This window comes from Opisthocomus hoazin, chromosome 11 (assembly GCF_030867145.1).
Source record: "Opisthocomus hoazin isolate bOpiHoa1 chromosome 11, bOpiHoa1.hap1, whole genome shotgun sequence".
NCBI classification, from domain to species: domain Eukaryota; kingdom Metazoa; phylum Chordata; class Aves; order Opisthocomiformes; family Opisthocomidae; genus Opisthocomus; species Opisthocomus hoazin.
In genome coordinates this window covers 17068649-17082019 of record NC_134424.1, presented here as the reverse complement: position 1 = coordinate 17082019, position 13371 = coordinate 17068649, and the positions used below count along the sequence as shown (strand labels likewise).

The 13371-nt window shown below is 49.8% G+C and overlaps 1 protein-coding gene across 1 annotated transcript; it reads left to right on the top strand.

Moving 5' to 3' along the window:
- The first annotated feature begins 32 nt into the window (after positions 1-32).
- On the top strand, positions 33-12823 carry GLYCTK (glycerate kinase). Its single transcript, XM_075432475.1, has 8 exons — positions 33-276; positions 998-1175; positions 1645-1741; positions 6304-6387; positions 8306-8701; positions 9068-9219; positions 11089-11264; positions 11918-12823. Exons 5-8 carry the CDS (start codon positions 8415-8417, stop codon positions 12821-12823), a joined length of 1521 nt encoding a protein of 506 aa, XP_075288590.1. The 5' UTR covers positions 33-276; positions 998-1175; positions 1645-1741; positions 6304-6387; positions 8306-8414.
- The last annotated feature ends 548 nt before the right edge of the window (positions 12824-13371 follow it).

The window sequence follows — 13371 nt, the reverse complement described above, 5'->3', positions numbered from 1 at the left end:
GGGGAGGGGAGGGGAGGGGAGGGGAGGTCCGGTCCCGGCGCGGGGATCCGCTCCGGGCAGCCCCGAGCGCAGCTGCCCGAGGGCGAGGGCTCGCCCCGCCTGCGCCGGTACCGGCTGCCAGGCCAGAGTTAGAATCACAGCGTTGTGCAAGTTGGAAAAGACCTCTCAGATCATCAAGTTTGACCGTCGGCCCATCGGCACCGCGCCTGCTAAGCCATGTCCCCAAGTGCCACATCCACACGCTTCCTGAGCCCCTCTGGGCCCCCCTCCTGTCAAGTACGCGGCGATCGCTTTATCTTTCTTCTTCCCCCTCCTCCCAGTTCAATTATCACACATTCTCGTTTCCTGGTGTCTTTTATTCCAAAAACTTCCGTCCAAGCATTGCTACAGAAGCACCCAGCAATAGCACTGCGGCCTTACACCGCCTAAGACGTCGGGTGAAGATGAGCAGCACATGCTTCACCCTTGCGAAAGACGCCTTGGCTTTTGAGGCCGGCGCCCCAATACAGACACCGAGGAGCTGTTATGTTTTTCTGTCATGAATTTTCACGTCAGGGTCTGCATTCATGTTATTGTACATCTCTTAACCTTAAAAAGTATTCCTGGAGTATGACAGTAGCTGTGACAATCTCCCTGCCCCTAAAGATTTCCAGTACTCCACTATTTTAATTGTAGAAGAACACCAGATCTTTTGTCATTTTGGTCCCCCAGAAACTCAGAATCAAAAGAAAAAAAAAAAAAAACATAGATGCCTTCATAAATGTTAACTGCATTTTCCTTTCACACTCTCCAGAACAGATTCTAATTCTGCTTTTAGAATAATATTGCCCTCCTGTGGTCAAAACAACACAAAGTCCAGGAATTACTGTCAAAGGTCTGCCTGCACATCATTCAAACATGCTTAATTATTTCATGTGCATATATGATTTAGTGAAACAGAAGTCTTTTCTGAGATTACTGGCTCTTACTGTTTGCTTACCAGAGTTCATCATTACAGGCTTAGACATCTAACTCGATTCCCCCTCTCGTGCTGTGGTGGGATTGGCTCGTCAGAGTGATTCACCAATTTTCACTTTGAAGCGGAGTCAAGATTTTCACTCAGGAGTCCAGGGAGGCTCAACAAAAGACGCCTTCATTACTTCCAAGGGTCTCGGGGGTGAGCTACGCCGTTGCAGGTCAGTTCAAATGCTACAATTGATTTTTGAGTGATGAAAGATTGTAGAGAAGCGCAGAACGGCCTGCCTCTTGCACACTGAAAATTGCATGATCAAAGCCTGGATTATCTCATGTGGGCCCTGAAGGTGACTCACCAGTACCCACCGTAAGACAATTTACTTCAAAACACCTACAATACTTAGCTAAGTTTTAGAGTTGTGTAACACCGTGGGTTGTTGATTTGATATTTTGGCACTCCCTTTTTATTCTTTCTTCTACCTTTCTTCCTAATCGTTGGAACTTAGTTTGTCAGTTTATACCAAGCTGGAATTTATCTGGCAGGATAATTGGATCTCCTAGCAAAATGTCACATTAAGTAGGAATTATGGATAATGCCCCTGCAAAACTAGTTAATGGAAAAAATGTTTAATTGCTGCTTGAGTAATATTGATCAAATGCAGTCATTCTACCTATGTATTTCTATATTAGATACCACTGTAACCTGCACAATACAGACAGATCTGTGCTTGCTCAGATGGGTGGACGTGAATTTCAAAGGGACGCTTCTGCAAGCAACACTGCTCAGGTGAATATTTCTGTTGGACTCTGCTGGGAGCGATGATTCTCTGTGAGTAACAGCTATGACCGAAGGCTTGTGTGGAGGACTTGTGTCCTACAACTTGGCATCTCTTTACGGGCTCGTGAGCATCGTGCTCTGAAGCATCGAAACCTGTCCCTGCGGTTACAATATGGAATCACAGAAGGGCGGGGAGAAGGGACCTCTGGAGCTGCCTGCTACACCTTCCTGCTCAGTGCAGGAATATCACCACAACAAGACCAACTTGGCTGTAGCTTGGTCTAGCCAAATTCTGAAAACCACCTAGAATGGGGACCACAGCTTCTCTGAGTGGCCTGTCAGTGCTGTGCAACTCTCTCTATAATGTTCACACTGGACATTTTTTGCTAATGTCCAGTGTGAAACCTCCTGACTTGCAAATTGTGGCCATTGCTCCTTCTTATACTTTCTGCCACTACCAAGAAGTGTTCATCTCCGTTGTCTGTATAACCACTCTTCAAGTAGTTGTAGCTGCTATTAGGTTGTTCCTTAGCTGGTTGCACCCCTTGGTTCCCAGCCTGCCCTGATGCACAGAGATCCTGCCCCAGCAGCAAAACTTCACACTTCTCCTTGCTGAGCGTCGTGAGGTTTCTGTTGGCCCTGACCAAGAGTTTATCACGGTTCATCTGGAAGGTGGCTTCACTGGTGAGTCAGCACTTCCCCCAGATTAGGCACTCTGCACTACCCTCCAGGTCGCTCATGAAGCTGTAGGGTAAGACAAACCCCAGCAGAGCCCCTGTTCATTACCAGCTGTCAGCTGGACCCTGAGCCACTGGTGGCTACCCTCTGAGCCCAGTGGTCGAGCCATTTTTCAGCAAGTCTTAACAGCATGTTTTCCCAGCCCACGCTTCTTCAGCGTGCCCATGAGAATGGTGTCAAAAACCTTATTGAAGCCAAGGAAGATTACTTCTGCCACTTTCTGCTTTCCCCATAGCTTCTTGTTTCAGCCTAGAGGGCAGCTGTGTTTGTCATCTTGTGACTGATTAATATTCCTGGCTCTTTCTCCTCTTATGTTATTTCCAGCTGAGGAGCTCATAAGTTTTTGCTATTAATCCCAAAGAGCATGACCTTGTATCTTGCAGTACTGAATTTCAACCCCTTTCTATTATTCCAGTCCCAAGGCTGGCAACTTTTTGTCTTCTCTAGAATACTGTGATCCTTCCCTGTATTTTAAATGACTCTCAACTTTGATTGCAAGTTGACTCAGAGTAGGGAGTTTGAGAAATTACAGCATGAAAGGAAGTAGACTTGGCATGGACTTGGCTTCAGGGCAGTGCTGTTCTGTGTTGAGCTACAGAGGTATTTTTTAGTGAAAAATTTTTCTTCCCTGCAATCCCCAGTGCATGGGAAAATCATTTCCAAAAGGTATATAGGGAGTGAAGGGAGTGTGACCTAGAAAAACTGGTAAGATGCATATGTCAAACCCAGTTAATTTTTTTACTAATGATACTGATCTATATATATAAAATGCTGAACAGAACACTTATCTTCCCTGTGTTTGGCCTAAGGCTACATTCCCCATCGAAGACAAAGAGACTCTGTTGACACTTTCCTCGTGAGTAAATCAGTCATGAGAGCAACATATTTCTTTTCCAAGAAACATATAGAAAACCGTGTATTGGAAATTAGGACTCCTGGGTTTCCCAGAGCTCAGCATATTCCTGAAACAGAAGCATTCACACTCCATCCTCCATTCTCCCTTGCCTGCCTAGCAAACCCTTGGTGCATCTCTCTGGTCTCATCATACTGGTTCTGTCCACCGTCATCCTCTCTCCCAGTTACCGATGCAGAAGCACTGTGATGAGCAGGGGCAAAGGACCTTTCACCCTGTCCCTGCACACCCACGCGTGGACTGGACCCTGCATAGCTCACCGGGGATGAGTGGGTCCACCCGAGCTGCAGACATTTTCTCTTTTACAAAGTGTGAATGAGGCAGTGCGGTAATTTTATGCAAATCCATGTGCAGATTAAAAAATTAATCAAATTCTGAAATTTTCATTTAAAGAGATTAGTCTTGAAAAATACCCCATCTAATCTTCCCATAACAGTCACTTGGAACAAACTTTCACCACTTGGTTTTCCTCCTGGGTTCAGCGCATCGCCTAGAAAATTTTCTCGTAATGCTTTTGGGACCATCTGGAGCAGCAAGTTTGAGTTTGAGCAGGGCTCACCAGGCAAATTAAAGTTGATATATCAAATGGTAGAAAAGATGTGTCAGTAAGTGGGAACATGGGAGTTTAAGGCAGTAAAATCTCCGCTCTCTTGTACTTCATAGGTAAACTCCCATGGTAATGCATGAAAAATGGAAGCGGTAAGCCTCGGTGAGTCTAACGGTAATTTACGTACCAAGAGGCCAGAAGAAAGTCATGTAGCAAGAAAAACGAGTAGCAAGAGACACTGCTAAAACTTGCTGTGTCTGGTAGTTTACTACTGTAACAGAGATGTAATCTGTCTTTTAGAGCTTGAGCTCAAAATTATCCTTGAACGATTGGGGTTTGATCCAGTGCCATCTCAAATATTTTCCAAGCCCCTCAGGGATTTTGGAGTTGATGCTGTACACGGTGGGCCAGCCACCGATCACTGCCACAATGGGGAAAATCCAAAGACGTCCTGCTGAAATTCAAAATAAACTACCTTAGACCCCTGAAGATCTCGGTTAAATTAGACATCCTGGAGCATTAATATACAGCATCCTCTGATCTTGCAGCACCTGAAATGCTCGGGCTGTGTGGTTGGGTTGGCCTGCAAAAATTGCCCCAACTTCAAGACAACCACAGACCTGTGATGCAAGCCCTTGAACAAACCTCCAGCCACAGCACCCAGACTAGCTCAGCTCTGCCCAGTGATGGCAGACTAGTCCCTAGAAGGGAATATTTTTCTGGCTTTCAAATACCTGCCAGGGAGTGAGATGCTGGCTCATTTTTCTCACTGCACGGGCATGGCCAGCTGATTTGTTCACTGTTTTCCTGCCCAGTGTGACTCCGAGTTTGTGGCTCAGACTAGGACCCTCTGTGTCAATGCTTTTGGTCTCATGCCACCATCCAATTTACCTGGCAGCTTACCACATTTCTGCCCCTAGTGCTGGATTGTTTCCTTCTCCCTCTAACTTTGGCTCCTTGCCTGCAGAATTGCTTTAATTAAATAGTTAATGAAAGGTAATGCAAACGAGCGCTCTGCCTGTATTTTATCACAGTCCAGCTCCTCTCCTTCCCTCTTTCCCAGAGATGGTGAAAATGAGGAACTGGGATTTTGCTGCTTTTTGTTGTGAGAGTTAACAGTGGAAATTTTCAGGTTTAGGAGGAGCCCTATGAAGAAAGAGCTTATAAAGGTAATGCATGGAAACAAGCATGTAGATGGTGGACATTATTCCTCGATGAAAGCTGAGGAAGTTTTCATTTAAAGGGAATTAATCTAAGCCCCTTACAGTCCTCCTGGTCTCTTTGGAACAGGCAATTCTTAGCATCATTTTCCTCCTAAGTTTAGTGTGAACTTCTAGAAAACCTTCTAAAAGACTACGTATACCCCAACTCCAAATTATCTGGAGCCAGGAGAAAGGGAAGGTGTAAAACCTGAACCTCACTAGTGCCTATAGCATGTCATCTTATGTCCACATAGAAGAGGGCTCGTTCATCCCTATGCGATTTCCCTGCGAAACTGGGGAACAAAGATTAGTGTGTGCAGCAATATGAGTCACATCATCAGCCCCTTCTCCCAGCCCAGATTCCTCCCAGCCAGGAGTGGGAAGAGGAAAATGCAGGGATGTGAGGATGTAATTTCCCCACGTGCAATACACAGCAGCTAACTGGCAATTACATCATTTCTAGACCCACTGTCTGTTGAGGTAGTCTGAGAGCTGCCATTTGGATTATTTTTCTTTCCAAGGCTGCCTATGCCTTGTATAGGGTGATGTTCAGTTCTCTTGATCTTCTTTTCAAAGCCCTAGTAAAATGAGTAGGAGTTTTATTTTTTGTTAATATCTACAGTGGATTTCATACCATTGATTTATAGCTGTTCCCTGATGACGTTTAGTACCCAGTCCCTGAGACTGTATAAATAAATAGCATAAAAATGGATTTGTGGTGTGATTAGCAGCACCCCCATTCCAAGGGGAGCCTCCAGTGAGCCTGCTTGTCTAATCAGAGCTGACAAGGAGCAGAGTTACACACTGAGACCTCCAAAACGAATGAGTCTGTGCCAAATTCAGCTCTCTCTTGCGCTGGTGTAAAGTTGGATAACCTCTGACTGCAAGGTAGTTTTACACCAGATTTACTCTGCATTTACACCTGTGCACTGAGATCAGTGTCAAGGCTCCTGTGCTGGCGGCACGCCCTAAAATCCTTAGAAGCAATGGGAAGAGGGATGCTGACTTCAACAGACTCTGGATCAGGCCTTGGTGGTTAAAATATAATCTGAGTTCAGAGTGCAGAAAACAGATTACATGCCTGCTATTGTAGTGAAATGCTTTCCAGAGCAAGCATTAGCAGTATGTACACAAGTGCTAGATGAATTAAGCTGGCATTTATTTTTTTCAGCTCCAGTAGGAGAGGATTGCTTTTAAACAACTCGCGCTTGCTGTGTCGTGTCTGGAGTTGGAGCTGAGCGGAGCCGCCAGGAGGGTACGTGTGACAGAAGCTGCAGTTGCGGGTCTGTTTGTGCTCAATTCCACTGGTCTTCAGGGTCAGCTGTGCACAGACACATCAAGGCAGAGACAGAGCCTGGTAAAAGCTTTGGGGCTTTACTTTCTTAAACTCCCCCGGCTCCATTTAAGCCTTTTTCTCCAACCACTTCTGCAAACCCTGTAGTGCAGCTCAGACAAGGCGACCTGGGGCGTGATGCACCTCTGTTTTGTAACACCTTCCTCTGATTGCGCTGTGCTGCCAGGTGAATCAGTGACCTGCTGGGAACAGAGATGCTAATCTCAGTTCCTGAGAGGTGTACAACTGACTTCACTGGTTTTAGCACTGTTACTCTGGCCCTCATTGTAAGAAGGCTGAGGCGCAGTGGTTTAAACTGCTGGCAGCACCAGCTGCCGTGGAGTTTAGGACTCCAATAACAAAGTGGTCAGGGCACCCTGTCTTTTATTCTTATCTGTCCTCCTGATTGAAAAGCCGGTCCTTCTGACCAGTGTCTAAAGGGAGTGTAGATAGGTAATTTATCTGCCCTGGGTTTTGCCTTTAAAATCTGTTTCTCCTAAGCATTGAATAATTTTTTTCTCCGGGAAACCTGTGATTCTCAATATAGTTTTACCTGCAAGTCCCCTGTCCGATAGATTTCAGAGTGTGCCCAAGTTTCATTGCCTGAGAAGGTGCTTGTGTGCAGGTTTTCAGAGCCTTTGGGGTTTTGCAGCAAAATAAGGCAGACTTAGACCCAGAGGAGCTGTTGGAAGGCTTGGCTGGCTTAATGATTAACACCTTGCAATGCTATGGGAGTGATAGGACAAAGAGACCTCTGGACTCGTGAGCTCTCCCAGAAGAAGCCAGCCACTGGCCTTGCACTGAAACACATCCGTTTACTAGAGACGATTAACTCTCTCAGGGAATTTGAATGGTTCTGTGATCCAGTGTGTTGCCAGAGCTGCCTCAGCCTCCTGGCACCCTGCCTTAATTGCCTGCACCGTAATTGCCATGAGCGGGAGAGATGCAGATCACAAGGATCTTTGATCCTGAGAAACCAGCAGTGAACTTGCTGCCAGTTAATGGAGGGAAGGCGAAATGCTGGGAGGGAATAGATGCATGTGTGCTGGCAGGGGCTGCCTGTCCTCTGTCAAGACAAGTGTCTGCCCTTGAGCAGTTGAGATCTTTCGGTCCACCCTCATCTCTCTTGCATATAATGCTAATACTGAGTGGAGACTAGTTCAAATAGGCTTTCACAGACTCAGCTGGCAACTTTGCCTAGTCCTGTTTGGGCTCTAGATGTGATTTTAATGGATAATGAGAAGACTAAAAATAAAGCCAAATGAAGCCCTGTGTTAATTTGCTCTTTGGTTGGGAAGCCTCATTACTGGTCTCTCTGTGGCCACCAGCAGGAAGGGATCAGGCAGTCAGCAAGCCTGTTGTTTCTCCAAAGTCCATGCCTGATGCTGCAGGGACACATGGGACAATGTGCAGCTAGAGAATGAGATCAGCATTTGGCTAACACGAGGAAGAGAGTTAATGTAGTGAAAAGCTCTTCCAACCAGACGCCCTGCTCTCTCCAGGACAGAGAGCAGCTTCCACAGTTTGGAAAGACGTCAAAACACTGAGGAAATAGAAATGATGGCTTGCCAATGGCAAACCTACAGTGATGGAGAAGCTGGCTGGCAGGGCTTGCCTTCCCTGCGGGAGGTGACGGGACTGCAGGGGAACCACAAGCTGACAGGTAGTTTGAATGTGACACTGTCCTTCCCTCCCTCCTGCCTGGGGAGGGGTTCAAAAATGCTTCTGATACGGCACCTTCATCTCAGAACTAGAGCTCCGTGGTTCATGTTTTGCTCTCCCTGCTCTCTGTAACAACCCTGTCTCTTCTGCTAGCAAAAATGTCTGCTTTCGCTTGCAGGTTGGAGCGTGCCAGCTGCCCAGGCTCTTCAGGCCTTGCCAGTGTCAGCAGAGTGTGCACAAGCCCACCGCACTGAGCAGAGCGACTCAGCCTGGCCGCCCTGGGCAGCATGTCCCTCCGTGAGCATGCAATGTCCCTCTTCTGCAGCGCGGTGGGCACCGTCCGTCCGGCTCTGATGCTGAAGAGGGCTGTGAAGCTCCAGAGAGACGGGTGCCCTCAGCTGCTGGTGAAGGGCCGGGCCTTTCCAGTGAAGAGGCACCTGTACCTGGTGGGTTTTGGCAAAGCTGTGCTGGGGATGGCTGTGGCAGCAGAAGAGATCCTGGGAGACCACCTTGTTCGGGGGATCATCAATGTGCCACTAGGCATCCAAGAGAGCCTGCAGCGAGCAGGAATGCAGTAAGGGCTGTGTCTGAACAGTTTTGGGAGGGTAGGCTGCCACATTTGTCCTCTGTGGGATATTGCTGTGAACCCCTTCAGTCCTTTCCAGCTGCCGTCACTCTGGTTCCCACCCCATCCACCACACAGCCCTGGTCTTCAACCACCATCACATCCCAGTGACACCAGTGACACAGCCTTTCTCTTGCGCTGGATGCACTGCTTTCCTAGCCCTGGGGAAGAGACACTCAGCGAAGACCACCTCCCTGTCCTGATCACTCGCCGTGCACCTCTGGTGTACCAGTCCCGTTTCCCTGCTGAGTGACAGCCTGGCTGCCTGTGCAGGTGCCCGTGTCAGTGGTGTGATTGCCTCTCTTACCTCACCAGGGAGATGCTCCTGAAGCCACACAGCAAAATCCAGGTCATCGAAGGTGCCAGGAACAACCTCCCAGACCTAGAGGCTCTGAAGGGAGCAGCTGCCATCCAGGAGCTGGCTGAGGGTCTGACTGTGGACGACCTGCTCCTTGTGCTCATCTCAGGTAGCGTGGGGATCCCAGGGAATGGGCTCTGCTGATGGCCCTTCCAGCCGCCTGCCCACATGTGGCCGTGCAGCAGGGGAGCGCTGTGCTGGCCCTTTCAGCGCTGACACTTGCACCTCTGAGATTTTTCCTCTCCCTTCTCCCACCAGCCTTTCTCCAGGGATGCAGCTGAGGAGGGCACAGAGCTGCCTGCTGCTGCAGTGACACGCTGCCTCCGAGCACTAGGGAGAGGCTGAGCTGCACAGGCTGGGTCCTGCAGTTGTGCCACCACTGTGAGATGGCACCTCTGGGCACAGCCTGCCAGCTGCTCTCACCCCCTGGCAAGAAGATGCTTTCTTCCTGCCCGCTCCTTATATTTGGGGAGGCAGACTTGGAGAAGCAAGGACTTGGTGGACTTGCATGCTCTGAATTTGTGCAGGGGTGTGAATCTGTAAGCTGAGATTCGGGGCTGACCTTTCCCAAGGCTTTGCTGCTTCTGGGCCAGTGGAAATGAGTCCCCGTGTTCCAACATGGTGAGCTGCACACCTTGCAGCATCAGCCCTGAACACCCCCAGGCCCTGGCTGCTGGGCCCCAGGGCTGCGTAAAGAAGGTGGATATTGTGCATCAGAGGGTTGCAGTGATGTCACCCCAGCCTGAGCTCAGCTGGGTGAGTGGGTGTCGCAGGGCAAAAGCATGCAGGGCTTTGGAGCAGCTCCTTAGAAACCCCTTGGTCTCCTCTGCTCCATGATTTTTCCTCTGGTTCCTCTATGGATGCTGCAGCCCAGTCTGGTGCAGAGAAAACAGTGCCATTAGGCAAACACCCAAGCAGCTGGCATCTAGCTGTGCTTGCTGGGGATTCCCCTGGGTTTCCTCCTGTCCTTCGGCTACAGGGATCTCCAAGAGACTCCTCAGCCCTTCGGGAAGCCTGCACACGATCTTCCCGCGCCTGTGGCTCCCTGTGCATGTGCACTCCCACACAGCAGCCGGTCCCCGACTGCTCCTGCCTCTCAGCTAGATCCCTGACTATTGACTGAGACACAGGCATTTGCATTTGTTTTTCTTGCTCATCATGTTTTATTGATGCTGATTTGTCTCAAACCTCGGAGCAGGCTTTGCCTTTTAACAGTAGCTTTCAGCTGTACTTCTGTGCACATTCAGTCTCTGCTGAGATCTTGCGCTTTTCTACTCTGTATTTTCCATCCATTCCACTTTTCCATTATAACATTTTTTCTTGCCTTCTTTTCCACTTTTCCGATGCCTGCTTGTATCAGACAGGATTCCCATCGATGAGGCTATCACCCTGGACTCCAGGTGTGCTTTGTCCCTTGTGTTACTCTCTCCCCCTTTCCTTTCCTCCCAGGCCTAGATGAGTCCAGTTCAGTAGTTTCCAATCTTGCTGCAGCCATAGCTGGTGTTTTTACACAGTCCTGTATAAATGGAGCCAGCAAAACAGGCAATGTCTCCATCTGCTTAACACTGACTGCTGTGTGAGACATGGAGCCCATGCTCCCTGCTCACCCATCCAGCTAGCTCTTGAAAATCAGTGTGACAGCACACCAGTAGCCTGATGTAGTGGGGACAATAATTGCTGGCCCTTCTCTGTCATTCCTGCAACACTGCAGGCATGTGGTACCCTGCTTCGGTGAGGTTTGCACTGCCTGGGTGAAGCGTAGCTGACTGCAGACAGTGCGGGGCATTGGTGATAAGAACCCACTGGTGAAGAAGATTGAGTTCTCCAGAGATGTTAGCATAGTTCCCTGACCACCTCTGCCTTGCCTCCATGCACTGGTGAGGGAAGACGAAAGGCTCAAGAGTTGAACAGCCTTGCTTTCCTCCTGTCCTCCTTTTACTGCTGTCCTGATGTCCTTGCCCTCTCTTCTGCATCCTAGGGGGGGGATCCGCCCTACTGCCTGCTCCCATCCCTCCCATCCTCCTCGAAGAGAAGGAGAAACTCACAAAGATGTTGGCTTCCCAAGGAGCTACCATACAGGAGCTTAACATTGTCCGGAAGACACTGTCCTTGCTGAAAGGTGGAGGACTGGCCCGGCTCGCATATCCCGCACAGGTAACTGAGAGAAAGCCCATGCTTGCCTGGAGGTCATCCATCTGCCCTCAGAATAGGGGCTTAATCAACTAGCCTAAATGTACTTGCAGGGGTTTTATCCTTAAAAGGATAGAAAGGAGTGAACAACCTTTGCACAGTTTTGTGAGTCTCCAGCTCAAATTTCACTGGGGACCCAAACTCTCAGGGAGACAGAGGTAAAGAAGGGGGAATTCAGACCTGGCAAATGTCAGCCGTCCCATCACACCACTCTCAGCAGACCCCAGCCCTCACCCAGCAGGCATTTCTGATGTGCTGGTGGTCCACCACAGCGCTTTCAACAATGGGTCAGAGCCTTGGCTCCCCTGGGGACCGTTCTCAGCACATGCCATCACTGAAACCACACTAGGTTATCAGCCTGACAAGTGCAGCGTCACGGGTTACATCTCCCAGTGTGATGGCCCAGCATCAAAGGACATTGTAGATCTGTGGGTTCAAGAAGGGCAAGGTGACTCTTACAGGACCGTAAAACAAAAATGGGCCAAGATCTTCCCCTGTTTCCATCTGCTTTGACATGGGGGTGGCACAAGTGTAACTCAGCAGCGCTTATGCCAGGGCTCTTGTGCGGTCACCTGTCTCTGCCTCCCACAATAATCTGCAGACGTTCCTCTCGGTAGGTGGTGAGCCTCATCCTTTCTGATGTGATTGGTGACCCCCTGGACATCATAGCGAGTGGGCCCACTGCTGCGAGCTCCCACAGTGTCCAAGACTGCCTTCAGATACTCACCAAATACAACCTGCTGCAGAACCTGCCCAAGTCAGTGGAGACAGTCCTGTCCAGCTCTCCCAGCAAGCCCGCTGCTCCGGAAGACTACTCCCATGTTTGCAACATCATCATTGGGTCAAACACGCTGGCTTTAGATGAGGCCAAACGCCAAGCTGAGGGCCTGGGCTATGCGACTCTGATTCTGAGCACAGCAATCTGCGGGGAAGTCAGCCATGTCGCCACGCTGTATTGCCAGCTGATCCGGCTGGCTTGCCTGGGCTTCGCCGGCCTTGGAGACGGGCCCTTGGGTGACAAAGTGAGGGGGAATCTCCTGCAGCTGGTGGCAGAGCTAGAGATCCCAGACTTGAACCTTGCTGAGTTTCTACAGGGCCTGCGAGGATTAGGGCCTGAAAGACCAATCTGCATCCTGGCTGGTGGAGAAACCACGGTTCAGCTTCAAGGAACCGGCAAGGGAGGGAGGAACCAGGAGCTGGCCCTGCGCGTGGGGCTGGGGCTGCACAGGGCACAGGCCACAGAGGTCAGCGGGCCTCGAGGGAGGTGCGAGATTGTCTTCCTCAGCGGTGGGACAGACGGGCAGGATGGGCCGACAGAGGCAGCGGGGGCCTTCTGCAGCCCAGAGCTGGTGGATGAGGCACTGCAGGAGGGCCTCGACATCAGGGCCTTTCTCAGCAACAATGATTCCTATACGTTCTTCAGCCAGTTCCAAGGTGGGCATCACCTCCTGGTGACGGGCTTGACAGGCACCAACGTCATGGACATCCAGGCCATTTTAATTAGAGCCATGGAGACATCGTGAGAGCTCCCTCTGCAGATATCCAGATGCATTTAATTAGGACTGGGAGTAAATGAAGGCATCAACACTGCAGACAATTCTAAACTGCTTAAATTAAGGCTTGCTGTTGAGGATGCTAGGTCATTGACAGAAAGACTCCACTAATTAGACACGAGTGGATGTCCACAGCAAAAGCAAGCACTTGTAACTGTGATCAGAGGAAGGTAAGAGGTCACATTGTGGACACAGAGGCCAGGTTTAACACTTCTGCCATGAGCCACCACTGCTGTGACTGTTTCAGCTATAGTTAAAAGCCGTGGGGAAAGCAAGGTCCTGGTATGGCTGCCAGGGAGAGCTCTCACTGCAGCTACTGCACCTCTAGTGCCCCCAGCTCAAGAGCAGCTGAGCCGGGGGCTTGCGCAGGTTCAGACATGCATTGCAGTGACTGAAGGACATAAAAGCAATAGCAAGGCCTGCCTGGCTGGACACGTGGCGGTGCTGGGAGGCTGCAGTGGGAAGGGGACACCCAGCACCAGCTCCACATGCCAGCACAGTGCCCTGCAACGCAGAAG

What these genes read in the sequence shown, in the direction of transcription:
- GLYCTK (XM_075432475.1), top strand. Translation starts at nt 8,415, where the DNA reads ATGTCCCTCCGTGAGCATGCAATGTCCCTCTTCTGCAGCGCGGTGGGC. An exon ending in GCTCCTTGTGCTCATCTCAG is followed by an intron (nt 9,220 to 11,088) that starts GTAGCGTGGGGA and finishes TCTGCATCCTAG; the next exon opens with GGGGGGGATCCGCCCTACTG. An exon ending in GGCTCGCATATCCCGCACAG is followed by an intron (nt 11,265 to 11,917) that starts GTAACTGAGAGA and finishes TCCTCTCGGTAG; the next exon opens with GTGGTGAGCCTCATCCTTTC.